This window comes from Ambystoma mexicanum, chromosome 2p (genome assembly GCF_040938575.1).
Source record: "Ambystoma mexicanum isolate Mex_15411 chromosome 2p, UKY_AmexF1_1, whole genome shotgun sequence".
NCBI classification, from domain to species: domain Eukaryota; kingdom Metazoa; phylum Chordata; class Amphibia; order Caudata; family Ambystomatidae; genus Ambystoma; species Ambystoma mexicanum.
This window is the reverse complement of record NC_090923.1, coordinates 1,293,617,731-1,293,635,079: the sequence shown is the minus strand read 5'-3', so window position 1 is coordinate 1,293,635,079 and position 17,349 is coordinate 1,293,617,731. Positions and strand designations below refer to the sequence as shown.

The following is a 17,349-nucleotide window of genomic DNA, read 5'->3' as shown; positions in this document are numbered from 1 at the left end:
TAAAGGGCAACATGGTGGCAATGCCAGGGCCTGGTTGTTGAACTAAGCATACTCGAAAGCACCTGCCACCACAGTGTTAAGCACTTCGAATTATGTTATGTTATTACATTACTTGGAAGGTAATGGGCCTCATAATGATTTTGGTGATAATTTGGCTGTAAATCTGCTGAATTACCACCAAAATCACCATTACCACCACTTGGACCGGGGGACGTACCACAAGATTATGAATGGTGGTGCTAAGGCGGTGTAAATCCCCATTTTTGGAGTCCATAGGACTCCATGGGGATTTTGATGGAATTACCACAAGCAGTAATTCTGCAGATCTTTTAGGTAAAGTGGAGGAAACTTCCACTTTACCCCAATATCGGAACTCGGCAGTGCGGTAAAAGTGGTAGTAATTCCATTACCTCCCAAAAAAGTGCCAGTATCGGAATTATATCCACATTTTTACTGGACTGCCAAACTCGTCATGAGGCTCAGTGTGATTTTATATTTTAAAACTAACAAGCAACTGATGTCCAATGGTCGCCTAGATAGCATGGATGAACAGTGAAGTGGTATGCTCCAGTATGCCATAGCATGGTCTGGTTTATTTATTTTTATTTATTGTTTATTTATATAGCGCTTATACACAGGTCAAGTGCTTCAAAGCGCTTCAAGGTGGGATGGGAACAAGGGAGTACAGTAATCCTTCTTAGGCCTTGAAGATTCCGAATGATCTAAACAGACAACTAGCATACCAGGCCTGACGACATTTCTCCTAGTGCAAGTGCATGAAGTTGTACAGATTGAGAACAAGCTCGGGAGGGACAGGTCAGTTGGGGGGACAGGACAGACAAAGTAATTGGTCCTACTACATTTCCAGCAGAGCTCTGGGTTAAATTGGTTATTTAGGTAGGTGCGGGCATGTCATGTAAAGGTTTAGGTTATGTTTCTTATGTGTTATTATAGTATGCTGAATTAGGTTAGGTTTTGTTAACACACAATATTACAACAATAATCACCCCTTGGCAGTGTGTACCTGTCAATTCAAAAAAACTGAGGGACTTGAGGAGAATGACTAACTAAAAATAGAAATTGCTTGCCAATAACACTGACATTACTTTTGCAATCAGTCAGTGAATGATGTTCCATGCCTGTTAATATTTAAATGAAATGGGGAGAACTGCACATGGTGCATCATATAACTGTAGAGAAACGTCCTGGACACTGGGTTACACAGCAAACAAACACATCTTACTAATCAACAGAAACAAAACTCTATAGAAACTTTAAAGATTATTTGAAACATAATCCTTACTTTTAGCAATATATGGAATCAGAGAATTTGTTGTATGCCACACCTTACCTGCTATTGTACCAAGATCGTATAAAATCGAACTGTTCCACTTTTTAGACTTTCCGAAGACTTCTTCAGATTTCCTTTTAAACTCTTGCAGAACAGACTTATCACATGACAGCAAGCCAAGTCTAGAAGCCACTGCACTGTAAGAAAGACACCCTTTACAATACTATAATCTGCTTCACAAGTCTTCTTACTTTTTTTTATTAAATTGCCATAGCTTATACAACTTTTAACATTAGTTGAAATTATAGAAAATCCAAAATCAAAACATTAATAAAAATATACATTATTTCATGATCTTCTATTAGAAAAACAAAAAAAAACCACATTTGAAATACCTAAAATATCCTTATAACTCAAAACTGCAAATATGAATGAATCCTCTTGTCCACTCATTACCCTCTGCCAGAAATGTACTGCCCACTGTACTGTGTTCGATTTTCCTACAGAGGGCGCACATATTACCTTTCTTATTGATGTTAAAACATTCAAAGGTGCTTTAGTGATTGCACCCTATCGTCTAAGCACAATCTACAAATTTGATTCATTTGAGGCGTTTTTAGTCTTGGACCAATGATTTTATGTGTAGCTCATTGATTTATTGAAAACTGCATAGATTGGTGAATGTTTAGCCTTGAGGAAAACATAACAAGGCATGGAGCAATGCACTTAGCTGCAGATAAAGTTGTAGTCTATTCTGATAAGTTTTTTTTAGAACCAAGTGATTTCCTATTATTTGGCCAATCCTCCTCTTTCATCTTCCTGGGTAGCTCACCTTTGCTCAAAGATCACTGAACTACATCACCACCTACTCAAACAGTGATAATTTCATATATCTCAGACCCTCTTTTAGAATTCCTAGAATCACAATTCTTGCCCAGAATACTAGCTAAAGACCCTTCTGCAGCAAAGAAACAGTTTTCGCTTGAATTGCAATGCTCTTTGATAGGCTTGGGCCTTCTATAAATTTAAAACCAATTTCAAATTGTTCTTATTAAATCAAACATAACCAGGACATGACCTGCTAAGGGAGGAAGGGTTTTGCTAGAGATCCAGTGGTGTTTCATGTCAATAGATATGGAGGTACTGCTGAACGTATTGGAGCATCTACTGCTACCCAGAGTGGTAGGAGGAATAATAGAAAGTAATTAGTTTCTGCCTGCCCACGTGGAAAAACGCCCTGCCCTACTTAGTTTCAACTTTGCAGTTCTATTGTTGCTGGTGTTGCACTAGAATACAGGTCAAAAATCCCAAATGTGCGTGAGCTGCCCCTAACTGTGGTCAGTGTGCCCTGGTGTTGCCAAACTCTAACAAGTGTTGGTGAGCTCCAGAGACTGTCCCATGATTAGTACCCAAAATTAGACCAGTTAAATCTCTTCTGATTCTGGGTAGTGTTCACCCTGACCCAGTGATGAAAGGGGCCGCATCCGTTTCAATACACACGGTAGGGCTGAGCAAAGGTTTTCCATCTACTGGGAATTCCCATTGTGTAATATCTCAATTCTGATCAGCCGAAGTTCTCCTTTAGATAGATTTGACTGCTGGTAACCATGGTGACACATGGCTGCACCACACCTCAGGGCAATGTCTACAGTTATTGCCAGGAAGACATTAGCATAACATGGCCCATAGTCAACATGGTTGGTGATTGGGGATGGAGACTTGAACTAATTTGTGTCAATTATATAAGAACAATTGCCATAAATTACAATAGCAACAGCTGTTTTCTGTCATTGGGGTGCATGGGCCACATGCGATTAGTCAAGACTTTTTAACCACTGTGAAAACGTTCCAGACCCCAACTTGCTGGTGGATGGTGGTGTCACTTCTGTATTTTCATGATACTTTGCTCCTGATGAAGTGCTGTAAATAGGCCAGAAACATCTTATTCAACGTGTTTTTGGATTATCTACATATTTTGAAGATTGACTCATAACCTTAAGTACACTACCATTTTACACAAAATGTTCTGACCAAGTGCTGGCATTCTATAGGAAAATTGCTTTATGAACTTTTTTAAAATATGTATGTTAAATGCAAAAGAACACTGTCTTAACAGCAATGGCGAGATGCTATTTCACCAACACAAATGAGACCGCCATCTGTACAATGAGCACTGTTTGAAGGTGATGAGACGAATCCAGGGAGTTTGTCACCGCTCCCCAAGGTGAAGTCACCTCTTTGGGACTAAGGAGGTGAGCCAACTACGCTTAACACCCAATAGGAGATAGTGTATGCAGGATCCCTCTAGAGGAGACTCTACCTTAGTGGACATGGAAACTTCAGGGAGAGACAACTTTAGTCACCATCTTTCCCTTCCCAAGACTAATACCTTCTATATGGGGTATGCAGGAACTAAGATGTCTGAGAACTCTTTAACAATGGCTGGATCGGCCTCTGAACCAAACTACATTTTATCCTCTGCAGGGAAAACAGCAGAACGACAGAAAAAAACAGTCTCACCGCTGTCACATAACCATCTCAGCAGCGATACAAGAAGCAGTCGGCCTACAGGAGCACCGCTCTTCAGATACAGGTACGCAGTGGCTTCTGAGAAACATGAGGCATGTGCCAAGGCCAGAGGAAGTAGCCCCATAGTGGGGAGGAAGAAGGAGAAAAGCCCTAGAATGGAAAGAAACTGGGAGACCGTCAGAGTGTGGAGAAAGAGGGAGAAGAATCCGAGTGCAGAAAGAGAAAGTATTCACCAGAGAAGGGGGAGTGCAAAGGGGAAAAGCCAAGAAGCACAAAGAGACTGAGAATAGCCCAGAGTAGGGTGTAAGAAGGAGAGGAGCCCCATGGTGTGGAGAGGCTGAGAAGACCGCAGAAAAGAGAACAAAGGAGAAGAGTCATAAAATGGGCAGAGACTGAGAACCGCAGAGAGTGGGGAGTGAAACTGCAAGAAGCCTCGGTGTGGGCGAGAAACAGAGAAGCCCCAGAGTGGGGAGAGAAACTGACGGAGAGAAGTCAAGAGAAGCCCCAGAGTGAGGCGAGAAGCTGAGAGAAGCCCAGAGTGCGGAGAAAAAACGAAAAAAGCCCTCTGCAGGGAAGGAAAAGAGAATCCCCAGAGTGGGCAGAAAAACCAAGGGAAGCCCCTGGGTGGAGATAAACCAAGAAGGCCCAGAGTGGGGAGAGAAACAGCAAGAAGCCTGCAGTGGGGAAAAGAGACAGCGAGAAGCCTTTGCAGATGAAAGAACCGTGTAGCCCTGAGTGGAATATGAGCAAGCGCGAGCCCCAGTGTGGCAGAGGAAGAGACTGAAAAACCTCAGACTGTGGGAAGGGGAAATACAAAAGTCTCCTCAAAGGGAGAAGGATTGTGAGACACACAAGTTTCAAGGAGAACCAGAGAGACCTGTCTAAAACCCTTGGGCAGCACGCCAGCCGTACGTTAACTATACGTTTTGGACTGTGAACGTAGGCAAGGGCCCATGGGAAAGAGACACACGGGTGAGAGCCATCCCTTTCCTTTGGGCAAGGCCCAAACGTATGTCTAGGTTGTTTTATATTTTCTTTTGAGCAGTAGAGAGAGAAAGTAAGTTAGGAAAGGATTTCTGGATAGAGGACTTCATGTATACTTGACCATCTTGACGCACTGAGAAGCCCCTTTTTACCTACATTTGTATAGTGCAGGGCTTAGTATCACAGAATTAGGGAAAGATTAGGGCTTTTTGAATCAGAGGAGGAAATACATCTTTTTGAAAATCAGACCTGCTTGTCTGTCTCCTGATTCTGACTCACCATAGTCACAATACTTCTTTCTATCACTATGGTTTCATCCGGCCCAAGATCCTTTCTTGCACCTGACGTTGCTGGGAAATTCCCTTTGTGTGACAAATTACACTTAGGAAAACAACAACACAAGCGAAACCATCTCTCAAAAAATGTAATTTCATCATTATTCTAAAAACGTGTACGATTACTTGGTTGATTATTAGCATACGCATGACAATAAATCTAGTCTGAAAAATGTTTGGGAAGGTCGCAGAAGCTTGTCAGATTTTGCGCTTTTCTGGCTAAGCATTTTTACATTATAAAATGAACTTGAAGCAATAAGAAAGAGTTCAACATTCCCCCACCAGATGCCACGACCCCCACCGGGCAAGAAGCACAACCATGGTAAATGACTGGTGAACCGGCATTACCAGTAGGCTATCAAGGTTCTACTACGATTCTGTGATGCCAGTATGAGGACGCTGCCAGTGGCAAACATCACCTTGAATAATTACAGCCCGTGAAGACATCTTTTTTGGCATGTGCAGTAGTTATCTAAATATTTCTTGGGATAAAAATTACTAAAAATATAGCTGGCAATTACCTATTTTAACTTTACAGGGCACACGTCCTAATAAAGGTGAGGGGGAGGACTCGTTACGATACTCAATGGGAAGTGAAGTCATCAAAATTAACACGTGAAAGTCAAATATGCAAATGCCCATCAATAGGGTTTACATAATCGAAGAATGTGCACAGGATGAATAGGTTTTTGCCTTTTCTAGGGTCAACACAGGAAAAATAACATGAGTTGAGTTGTAAAATTATTAAAGGAGCGCAATTTATAAATCCGAGAATCACTGCCAAAACATTTTGCGGGAAGCCCAGTTCTTTTAAGTATAGACCATCAGTCGTGCAGGCCTTTTCTTCTGTGTATATGGTCCACAGTAGATTAAGGATCTGAGCCGCGAGCCTGGTGGCTGCGATTTGATTTCTGTGTTCGCGTTCAATCCGAATAAATTGTTAAAGTTCGACAAACCACAGAAATAATACTTGTTTGTACTCCTAACCCCAAAATGACTCCTAAAAGTAGGGGCTCCAATGAGTTCTTGTTTTCCCCTTACAGTCAGGGATCACTACCAGCAGCTTTTTTCCAACTAAGACTGCCGCCCAGCTTCCTTGCTGATCGTGAACACCTGACCCACCATGCCAGGCAGACTGCTAGGGTGGTATTTCTGCATCACATCCCATGCCTGAGTAAGGGGTAGACATGGGAAATTATTACATTGCAGTGACGATCAAGCCTCTGTTTAAGCACCTCAACGGTTATCAAGTCTTAGCTACTGACAATTTCGACCTCTACATGTGCATGGCAATATTACCTCCAAACAGACAGCAGTACTATCAATACTGGCAATACCCACATTCTTCAATGAAGTCCACTGGGACATCTAAATGGCAAATAACCTTCAGTCTCATAATTAGTAAAGGCACCACTGTTACCACTGGTGGTAAATGTAATACATTTTTAAAAAATAATTTTATTGATTTATTCAAACAAAAAACAAAATAAACCAAACACGCAGTTCATATGTCAACAGCTCAATTGTTCATTGCTTAATTTCGGTCACTGCTCCCCTTATCCCACCCCCCTTTACGAGCCCATTTATTCCACACATTCTGTATCTGCCTCGCGTGGTGGGGTCTCACTTTCCGTGGATTCTGTCAGATCTTCGATCGTTCCAAACAATTCTGCTATTAATGATTTCCATGCCATCAGGGTTCCTGCCTCCTCCTCTCCTCCTACATTACTCGCCTCTTGCCATACCTTGGTTTCTGCCTCTGCCCATTTCTGCAAATATTTCCACCACGTCTGCACCCGTGGCCTGTGACATGTCTTCCATCCCATGGCAATCCTTCTTTTTGCAAGCACATATGCTAGATCTTTGACATGCTTAAGTTTCTGTGATCTGGGGAACCCCCCCAGCAAGCAGGCCTAAGCTGTGTCTATAATAATCGTGACCCCCTTTTCTGCAAGTTTCTGTGCTACTTCACCCCAAAAAAGCTCAATTACTGGACATGACCAAAACATATGTACTATGTCAGCCTTTTCTTCGTCAGATTTGGGGCATGCTTGTCGTCCAACATTTCCAAACCTAGATACCCTCTGGGGCGTCATATATGCCCTGTGCGTAATATATAGTTGTATCTGTTTTAGTCTTGCATTCCTTGACACCTTCTTGTGGTACCCCAGTGCACGTTCCCACATCCCGTCTTCCATCGGGGCTACTACTTCCGCTTCCCAGTCTAGCCTTAATTGTGTTAGCTCCTTCCCGATCTTAGACATCATCATCTCGTACAGTCTAGAGATCTCATGCCCCCCCTCCGTTATATCATATATTGTATCCATTATCTCATCTGGTTCTTCTTCCAGTACCGTTTGGGGCCATGTGTTCCTAATTCTATGCACCATTCTGTGATATGTGATATACTGGCCCGTGTGTAACCCCATTTCCTCCTCCAGCACTTCAAAATCTATGATAGTCCCCTCTCGCCAGATATCTCCCATCTTTACCAACTCCACCGATTCCCAGTGGTTCCTGATTATCATCCTCTGCTGCTTATCTCCCCCTGCCAGTGCAACTAGTGGTACCTGCGGGGAGCATGGGAATGAGTTCTCCATCATCTGGCAAGCCCGGCGCCACATCTTCCACCCCAGCATCATCATCTTAGGGCGCTCTTCCATTTCTGTCTTGGGCAGCCAGATCATTTCCCTTAAATAAAATGGGGCACAATCATGTCCAAACAACCTGGAATCGGGGGTCACTTCATCTGAGAGCCATTTAGCAATATATTGCAGTTGGCTCGCTACATAATAAACCTCATAATTGGGCAATTTTATCCCCCCTTTTTCATGAAAGTTCTGCAGCTTCCATAGTGCCACCCTATTCCGGGTACCATACCACAGAACATCCCTACACATGCTGTTCAGTTTAGTGAAGAACTTGGGTATCAGGTATGGAATATTCCCAAAATAATGCAGGAGCCTAGGTAGGACCACCATTTTAAGCATTGCCCCTCGTCCCATCATTGCTAGGGGCAACTTCACCCAGAATTTCATACACTTCTCAATTTTCACAATGGCTACCTCAGTATTATGCCTGTGTTCTTCTTCTACCGTGTGGTACACGTCTATACCAAGATACCGGAAAGTACTAACCGCCCATGGTATTTGTAACACCGGTAACCGTCCCACAGGAATTCCCTTATAACTGCCTAACGGGAAAATACTAGATTTTTGAGGATTCACCGCTATACCAGACATCCCCGCATATCTCTCCATCACTTCCGGGATATACTGGAGATTTTCCTCCGGGTGCCTCAAGTATAGCAGCAGGTCATCCGCATATAAGGAGATCAAGTGTCGTTCCCGTCCCACCTCAATACCTATAGTATCATATTGTTGTCTAAGGTATATTGCTAGGGGCTCCAAGGCTAGTATATAGAGCATTGGGGACCATGGGCACCCCTGTCTGGTGCCTCTACTAAGTTGCCATCTTTCAGATATCACTGATCCTGTTCTGACCCTGGCCAGTGGTTCACTGTATAGCATCTTCGCCCACCTTATGTATCTAGGCCCCATTCCATAGCCCGCCAGGGCCGCCAGCAGCCATGGCCACTTGACCGAATCAAAAGCCTTTACCGCGTCCAAGGACACAATTGCCATTTCGCCCTCATTCTTGCTCCCCCATTCAACCACCCGTTGAAGTCGTCTATGATTATGAGTTATATTCCTATTCGGGACATAGCCCGTCTGGTCAGGGTGTATTAGTTTGCCAATAACTCTCCGCAGCCTGTTTGCCAAGACAGCCGTCAATATCTTGCTGTCTTGGGTCAACATCGACAAAGGTCTGTAGGAGCCACAGCTATGCCCAGGCTTGTTGGGTTTGAGCAGCGGTATTATGATCGCCTCTCTAAGCGACTCTGGCAGCAGTCCCACCTCAAACGCTTCATTTAACATTTCTAACATTGGGGGGAGCAGCTGCCTCACCACTTCTTCTAACTCCTCCAAAGCAATCAGTGCATCCAGCTCCTCTCTTTCCTCAGCACTTATCGTGGGCAACCCTATGTCCTCCAGTGTTTCTGTTATCTCCCCATGGCTACTTCCCTCTTCATCCCCATATAGAAGCCTATAGTAATCTGCAAACTCCTGATTAACTCCTTCTTGGGTGTCCGCCACACTACCATCTCCTCTCGTTATCGTTCTAATCGTGGGTCTTGGGGTTTCACTCTTGTATAACCATGCCAACAGCCTTCCTGTTTTATCCCCTCCCGCATGCTGTCTCTCTAAATATTTTTTATAGTTGAGGTTGCACAGTCTTTCCCATTGCTCCGCACATTTCTGCTGCAGTTGAAGTATTAGCTCCATGTCTCCCTCCGCGTCACCTCCTCCCCTCAATGCCTTTTCCAGTTCCCTTTCTGTTTCTTGTAAGTCAGCCAAAATCCCACCCTGCAGACCTTTTGATTTTGCTATGGCTACGCCTCGCATCACCACCTTAAAGGCTTCCCATAACGTGCTCGGTGAGTCCGCGCTACCCGCATTCGTCTCAAAGTAGTTTATAATCTCCTCGCTTATATCTTCCCTGAAAAAGGGGTCCTTACGCGCCTCCGCACAGAGGCACCATGTTGGAATCCTTGCTCTCGGGGAGCAATATTGCCATCCGAGAACAAGGGGTGAGTGGTCCGAGAGGACCCTCGCTTTATATTCCACCTGTGTAATCTATATTGTTACCTCCATCGTGGCAAAGATATAGGGCCTCATTACGAGTCAGGCGTTAAGGGGTTAACGGCGCCGTAAATGGCGCTGACCCTTAACGCCTGATTACAAGGTCCCTTAGCGCCATGGTGATTTTAATGCCTGCTTTTTGCAGGCGTTGAAATCCATGGCGCTAAGGGACCATGGTGCTAATTACGCCACCGTAATTTACGGTGGCGTAATTAGCGCCTTCCCCACTCCCATTATGCCCTATGGGTCAAAAATGGGAATGGGGAAGGGTAAAATGGGAAATGGGGATTTACCGCCCCACTCACCTTGGAATGGGGCGGTAAATCCGCCATCCACCATGGTGTAAACGTAGTTTACACCATGGTGGTAAGGGTACGACCCAGGTGGTAACTTACCGCCTGGGTCGTAATGAGGCCCATAGTCCAGCCTCGTATGTAACTGCTGCAGGGCTGAATAGTGCGAATACTGCCTTTCTTGGGGGGGTTTCGTTCTCCACACATCTGCCAGACCAAAGTCGTCTAGTAGCGTCTGCAACGCTTTAGCCGCTGGGGCAGGTCTATCAATCTTTCCGTCTGATCTATCCACCCTGGGGTTTAATACACAGTTAAAATCCCCACCCCAGATCACCGGGCTCTCCATACACATGCTAAGGTTAGTACACAGAGTTCTGAAATATGCTGCTGTATGCTGATTGGGGGCATATGTATTTACAATGCTTATCTCCCTATTCTCCACCAATCCCCTCAGTATGACCATCCCCCCATCCGTTTCCGCCATTTCTTGCAACAGTTGAAACGGGACATGCAGCGCCATCCAGATGAGCACTCCTCTAGCATAAGCTGAATATGTCGAGCCCACCACAACCTCTTTCCATTTCTTCACAACCATCTCTATCTTTTCCCGTGTCAGGTGAGTCTCCTGCAACAGAGCAATGTCTATCTTTTGTCTGCGCAGGTACAACATAACCTTGTTCCTTTTTAGATAACTATTAAATTCCCTGACATTCCACATAATTATTTTAAGGTCTCCCATGGCCCATTAGAGTTCCCCTTCCCCTCTATCGGTGCAATCCAGATCCAACTTCCATCTCAGTCTATATAGGCTCGTTCCCCAGTTCAAACCTCCCCTAACTACAAACACCCTAAACACCCCCCCTTTTCCCCTTGCTCCACTGCACACAACCCTCCCCACCTCCCTCCCTGCCCAACCCCAACAAATGCCCAGCTCCATCCCTTGATCTCAGACCCACCCGCGTCTGGTCCTGCCTCGTGGTGCCGAGGAACAGGACCCCGCGGGGCGTCACCAAACTAATAGTGACCTAACTAAGTGTAATGCTATGGGGTTTCAAGGGTTGACTCTCGGGAGCTCCCTCTTATAAAGTTAGAATTATCCAGTTCAAACAGATCCTGCAAACAAGCACATGCCCAACAGCGCAATCCTTATGAGCCTTATTTAATGCTATATTCTAGTCCCAGTGTCTCGCACTTTGTCACCAGGGATGCCCCAGCAACAAGTTACTTATCTTCATCGGCTCCCGTCTGGATCCCCGATTCTTGGGGGCGGCTCTGCAAATCCAGCCATCCCATAGCGTCCTCTGGCGTATCAAAAAACAAAGTTTTGTTCTTGTGGAACACCTTCAGGTTAGATGGGTACAGCAACATATATCTATGACCTGCTTCTCTCAATCTTCTTTTAACCACTCCGAAGTTCATTCTGCTGCGTTGTACCTGCAAGGTGTAGTCAGGATATGCAGTTATTTTCGCAGGCCCTCTTTTGATCGTTCCACCTTTCCGGAAGAACTCTAGTATCCTTTCCCAATCACGGTAGTTCAGAATATTTGCGATCAATGGCCTGGGGGGGTTCCCGGGGACGGTCTCCTCATCAAGGCCCTGTGCGCCCTTTCGACGGCAAACCCCTGAGACAATTCCCCTCCTGTTATCGCCTGTAGTAACATGGTTTCCACGTATTCCGTCGGGTTAGACCTTTCCATTCCTTCAGGCAATCCCACAATGCGGATATTATTGCGTCGAGCGCGTCCTTCCGCTTCTTCAGCTCTGTTTTCCAGGTTGCCTACTCGCTGCACCAGGGCGTTCTGATCTGTGAGCGGCGCATTCCGCTGTATTTGGGACCATCTCTTTTTCTAGGTTTCCGGTGCGCTCTGCAAGTGTCCTCACATCTTGTCTTAGTAGGTTCACAACTTCCTGGACCGCCCCAACCTTAAGGTCCAGTGCCACCTTAAGTTCGTTCATGGCCAAGCCCAGTTTAGTCTCCCAGGCAACTTTCAGGTCCGCAATTGCTGCCAACACCTCCTGGATTGTGCCCGGGGCCTCCTCTGTTGCAGCAGTGGTTTTATCCCTGCTCCTGGCCCCCTCCGCCCCTGGGGGTGTCTTGGCGTAGGCCTCCAGCCTAGGCTGCTTGTTCTTCGGTCTCACAATTTTGTTGGACATTGTGCTGTGTTGACTAGAATCGGGCCAGCCCAGCCACCTTTCGCATGAAGGGTCTGTGCGGTGTCAGGCTATTTGCAATGCTTGGGCCTTTTTCTGCCGTGTTTAGGGTGCACACCCACTGCCTGCTGCGCTCCTGGGGTGGGCTGTGTCCTCCCCCCACTCAGTCTTATTCTGCCAGTCTCAGCTGCGTTCCTGGCATGCGGGGCTCACCCTGTGGTTGCGTGCCAGCTACCTTCTTCTGGAATGGGCTGTGTCCTCCCATGTATCGGGTCCAGCCCCAGGATATTACACTTGCCTTCACTGTGGCTCTCCAGCCCCAACAGTCTGGCGCACCCGTCAGTCCCAAACACCACCATACCAGGACCCGACAGGGCCCGCCAGCCACCTGGCCCATGGTAGTGTCTTCACTCCAGTTCCGGATCAAGTGCCAACACCAGCTACCCTCTGAGTACCCCTGCGGGTGCTGCGTATGTTCCGGAGTGGGGTGTGCCGCTGGGCCCCCTTGTGTATGTTACAGTGTCATTCAGTGCAGGGGCCCTGTCCAAGCGGCCTGTTGGTCGCTATTCCACACTTGGTTGCTGGCATGGGGGCCTCTTCTTCTCATAGCTGACTCCAGCACCTGTGTCATATTCACATGTCTCCTGGCCCAAGCTCCCTGGTTATACTTTTTCACCCTCCTCTGTTGCCAGCTGCAGCTACTGAGCTGCCGTAGATGTCCTGCTGTGTGGGGGGTTCTTGTTCCAGCCCTTGCTTCGGGCCAGATATGTTATCCCTCATTAAAGTATATACCGCCGAGGGGCTCAAGTGTGCACACTTCACAATGCCCTGTGACTTTCCGCTCTAGGCTCCAGAAGCCCCACAATGTGTCCTTTTAGTTCGTCATATCTCCGCATGGCCAGCTAGAGCACCTCTCAGGATCCGCCGCGCACCAGCCCCTCCGCGGCTGTCCCTCACCAGGCCTGACACCGCCCCCCAGGCAGTCTGGGTCCCACTCCACTGGGCAATCGATCTGGCGTCTCCAGCTCGACTGCCGCACTTCTACCAGCACCGTGCTGCATAAGACCCCCCCTGTAGGGGCCTGCGCTCTCATCCGTGCCGCCAGCCGGCAGCGTCCCAGGATGTTCTAGCGAAGCCGTCCCAGGGCTCCGCCGGGCGCCCCGGGGCCCCAGGCGCTTCGGCGCAACGAGTCCCAGGCCCCTATAGTCCAGGCACGGCACTCCGCTGCCCCGCCTGTACTCCGATGCAGCTGCTTCCGCTGCAGCGACGCAGCTCCGTCTGCTCTGCCCTCGCTCCCCCCCTCAGGCACGGGGGCTGCAGGAGCTTTTGCCCGTCCTAGGGCCACCATTTTGTGCGTCGCCGCAACCAGCTCTAGACGATCGCACTTCAGATGTGCCACCGCCGCGGTCTGCACACTGTCGGGGCCGAAATAAGTCGGTGCTCCCGTCTGTGTCTCTGCCTGCACACTGGCTCTGCGGGGTCCCCTCACCGACCAGTTCTCTCGATCGCTTCCAAGCAGGATGCCTCACGCTCTGGGCCACTGTTGTCGCGTGCGGTGTGTGCTGCGCCGGCCAGCTCGGTCCACGTCAGCCTCGCGGACCATTTATGGCCCTTTGTTCATTAACGGTCATCTTGGATAATGTCCTTTCGCGGACGGATCGTCTCTTCTTTAGGCTCTGGTTTCTTCAGTATGCTATCTCACAGGCTGTTTGAGCACCCGTTATGTGCCCCCAGCCTTCATACTCCTTCTGATGCGCTGTGGACATGCACGTCCACCAAAAAACATAGTTTTTCCTCAGGATCAATGCTGGATCTGCGGGAGCTCCTTCGAGGAACGTCCTTTCACATTGTCATCTAGCCACGCCCCCCCGGTAAATGTAATACATGTTTCTGGTATTCTTAACTCATCATGAAGCCCACAGCATTACTACAACCGATGTGAATGCCACTGTCACTGGTGTTGGGAGCTAAATATGACATGTCAGACATGCAATGCAGCTGACAAATTGCACAGGAGAAGGAAGAATTGCAGACAACAGAGAGAACATATGAAAGTAAAACTGAACCGCTCAGAGGACCATCTAAGAACAACTGTAAATAAGGTAGCTGTAATCAAGCAGGAAACTGACAAAGACAAGCAGACATTCTGACTAAATTAATCGAAAGCACTGGTGGTAAATAAGCAAAAAACAGAGGCAAACTGAGAACAGGCCACTAGAATACGAGTGTCACTTTCAGTGGATACAATTTTGGGGTGTTTTTGTATTGCAGGGAGAAGGGCTCTCCACTGGGCATGCAGTGAGATGATAGTGAAAGTCCTCTATGTCATACAACACAATGACATCTGGACAAATCATATCACCCCAGTGCTATGACAAATCTATCGTATCACCCCTGTGCTATAACTAATCCATCCTATCACCCCTACTCTTGAACAAATCCAGAATATCACACCTGTGCTATGGCAAATCCATCGTATCACGCTTATGCTATGACAGACCGATCATATCTCACCTGTGCTATGACGGATTCATCCTATCACCTTTGTGCTATGATATATCCATCATATCCCACCTCTGCTACGACAGATCCTACATATCTCATCTGTGCTATAACAAATCCATTATATCACCCGTGTGCTATGACAAATCCAATGCATCACCCCTGTGCTATGACAAACCCATCAGATCACCCCAATGCTATGACATATCCATCATATCTCACCTGTGCTATGACAACTCCATCATATCACCCATGTGCTATGACAAACCCATTATATCACCCCAGTGCTATGACAAATCCATCACAACCAACCTGTGATATGACAAATCCATCACATAACCCCTGTGCTATGACAAATCCATCATATAACACTTGTGCTTCAGCTACTTCATTATCCCCCTTTGTTTAGATTGCCTGTCTGGCACAGAAGGCTGTTCAAACCATAACCCCAACTACTTGATCTCTAAATTGTACATCTCTGTAGGTTTATGAGACCTGAGGCAGCCAGTTTTTTTTTTTGCCTAAAGGTCCCAAAGTTCCATTGAACTTCTTTTTCTACCTGGACAAGAGCCTTTACAGAAGCCAATATGTCATGCTGGCACACCATTCCATCTTTGCTTCGAAAGCATGTCAAGTTGTTGATTTTGTCAAGTCCTTAAGGACTTTGTGAGGAGTCAGAAATGAAACCAGGACACAAGTTAGACATGGTTTTGGCTAAAGACCTTTATTGATAATAAAAAAGGGGTTGGGAAAATGCCTTGCTGTCCCTGCACTAGAGGTGTTTCCCTACCTAGACTTAAAACTGAGGATTTGTCAGTGTCAGAATGTCCAATACAAAACCGTCCTGTGTACCAAAGTACTAGTCTGACCCTCACATTCTACAAAAATGAAGTTTAAAGTGAAAAGGATAATGTATTTTGCCTTCAGTGTTTTTAGAAATGTTCAAATGGGAAAGTAATATGTACCTCCAGCAGAAAGTCTCTCAAGGATGCTGCTCCTTAAACCAGAGGGTGTCTCTCCTCCCCTGTATTCTTCAAATGTTCTTGAAAGTAAAAATGTGTGTCCCTCCTCTTGATCAATATCGAAATCATGCACAATTAGGTTTGGCCTTTGAGTGGTCTGGATACCTTGTGTACTCTCCAGCCAGGGTTTTTTGATCTCTTATATCCACACACTTGTAATTGCCTGGTATAGTCTCCTGCCAGGACTTTGTGTGTTCATACACTGGTGTTCGCCTGGTATTCTCTCCTGCCAGGGTTTTCTTGCATTCACACACTTGGAAATGACCTTGTATACTCTCCTGCCAGGGTTTCTTGTATTCATACAATTGTGATTACCTGGGGCACTCTCATGCCAGGGCTTCTTGTATTCACACTCTTGTAATTGCCTTTGTCTGCAACTCCAACAATTAACCACTTTAGCCCCTTTGCCTAATTAATTCTGTCCATGGTATATTGCCTCGTTAGTGTTTTGCTCACATTTCCATCATTGGTAATTTACCATTTTAGCCTTATTGACTAGTTCAACTTGTCTGTTTTATACTGACTTGTTACTGTTTCTTTTATGTATGATTTGTTCATATGGACAAACGTCAAAGGTTCTCTACTTTGGCAAATGCACCTTCACTTTCTCTTCTTCGGTTTTAATAACTGGATTCCTTTCTGTCTCAGGTCTACTTTGTTCAACTACTAGCATGCATCGTGCTCACCAATACACCCCAGTGTTCCCTTTATCCCCGCATTGACTCACCAGCTCTTTGTGGCGTTTCTTGTCCTTCTCGCAGCTTGCCGACAACCGCCATTGGGTGATTGTTTCCTCGTGCTGCTCAGCATTCCGTGTTACTGCTTCCTGTAGTTTCAGCTGGGCTTCTCTGCTTTGCTCGAGTCTCCGGTAATTGAATTGCTGCTTCTTTCCACTGGCGTACACCCAGGAGCCCTGCACTGGCTTCTGGCATTCCTGTTGTGTGTAAACTTCCTCAAGCAGCTTTCCTCTTCTCAGCACTTCAGCCGGACTACTCCACCATTCTTCTTTCAGCCTGTTGGTTGTATATAACGGAGCAGCCGGCTTCCACCAGCTGTCTCTGTTGGTGTCTGGCGGTTCTGTTTTAAACGTCCCGGGCACAGGTCTGTGTTCCCAACAACTAGAGCATTGCCTGTGCTAAGGACTTTTCCTGCTCTGCATTCATCCACTCCTCCTCTTTGTTGCAGTTTTAAGGTGTTTCTGGGAACAGTAGTCCCTTTTAGTTAACTTGCATGAAAACATTGGAGGAATGTTTCTGAGAGGCTTTGAGGGCAAGTCAGTGTTTGAAAGTTGGTCTGTAGATTGACATGAGAAGGATTCACTTCGCTACTTTGAGGGAGCAAGAGAAGAATCACAATAGGCAATTAGAGTGTTACAAATGGGAGATTTATCATATAAGGGTAAATGGGGATACCATGTCTCATCCGTGGATACCATCACTCTCTCCCAGAGGTTATCTCCCCCATGTGATCCTCCCTTATATAGCTGCCCCCAGGGTTAGGATCAGGTAGCGGACGCCGTCCCCTGGCCACATGGGCGGA

The 17,349-nt window shown here is 46.4% G+C and overlaps 1 protein-coding gene across 1 annotated transcript in view; it reads right to left on the bottom strand.

Moving 5' to 3' along the window:
- Positions 1-17,349, bottom strand: part of LOC138567884 (otoancorin-like) — a 701,441-nt gene that overhangs the window by 146,844 nt on the left and 537,248 nt on the right. Inside the window, exon 20 of the mRNA XM_069646381.1 lies at positions 1,352-1,488. Coding sequence (XP_069502482.1) covers positions 1,352-1,488 — 137 coding nt within the window. The remainder of the gene's footprint in view (positions 1-1,351; positions 1,489-17,349) is intronic.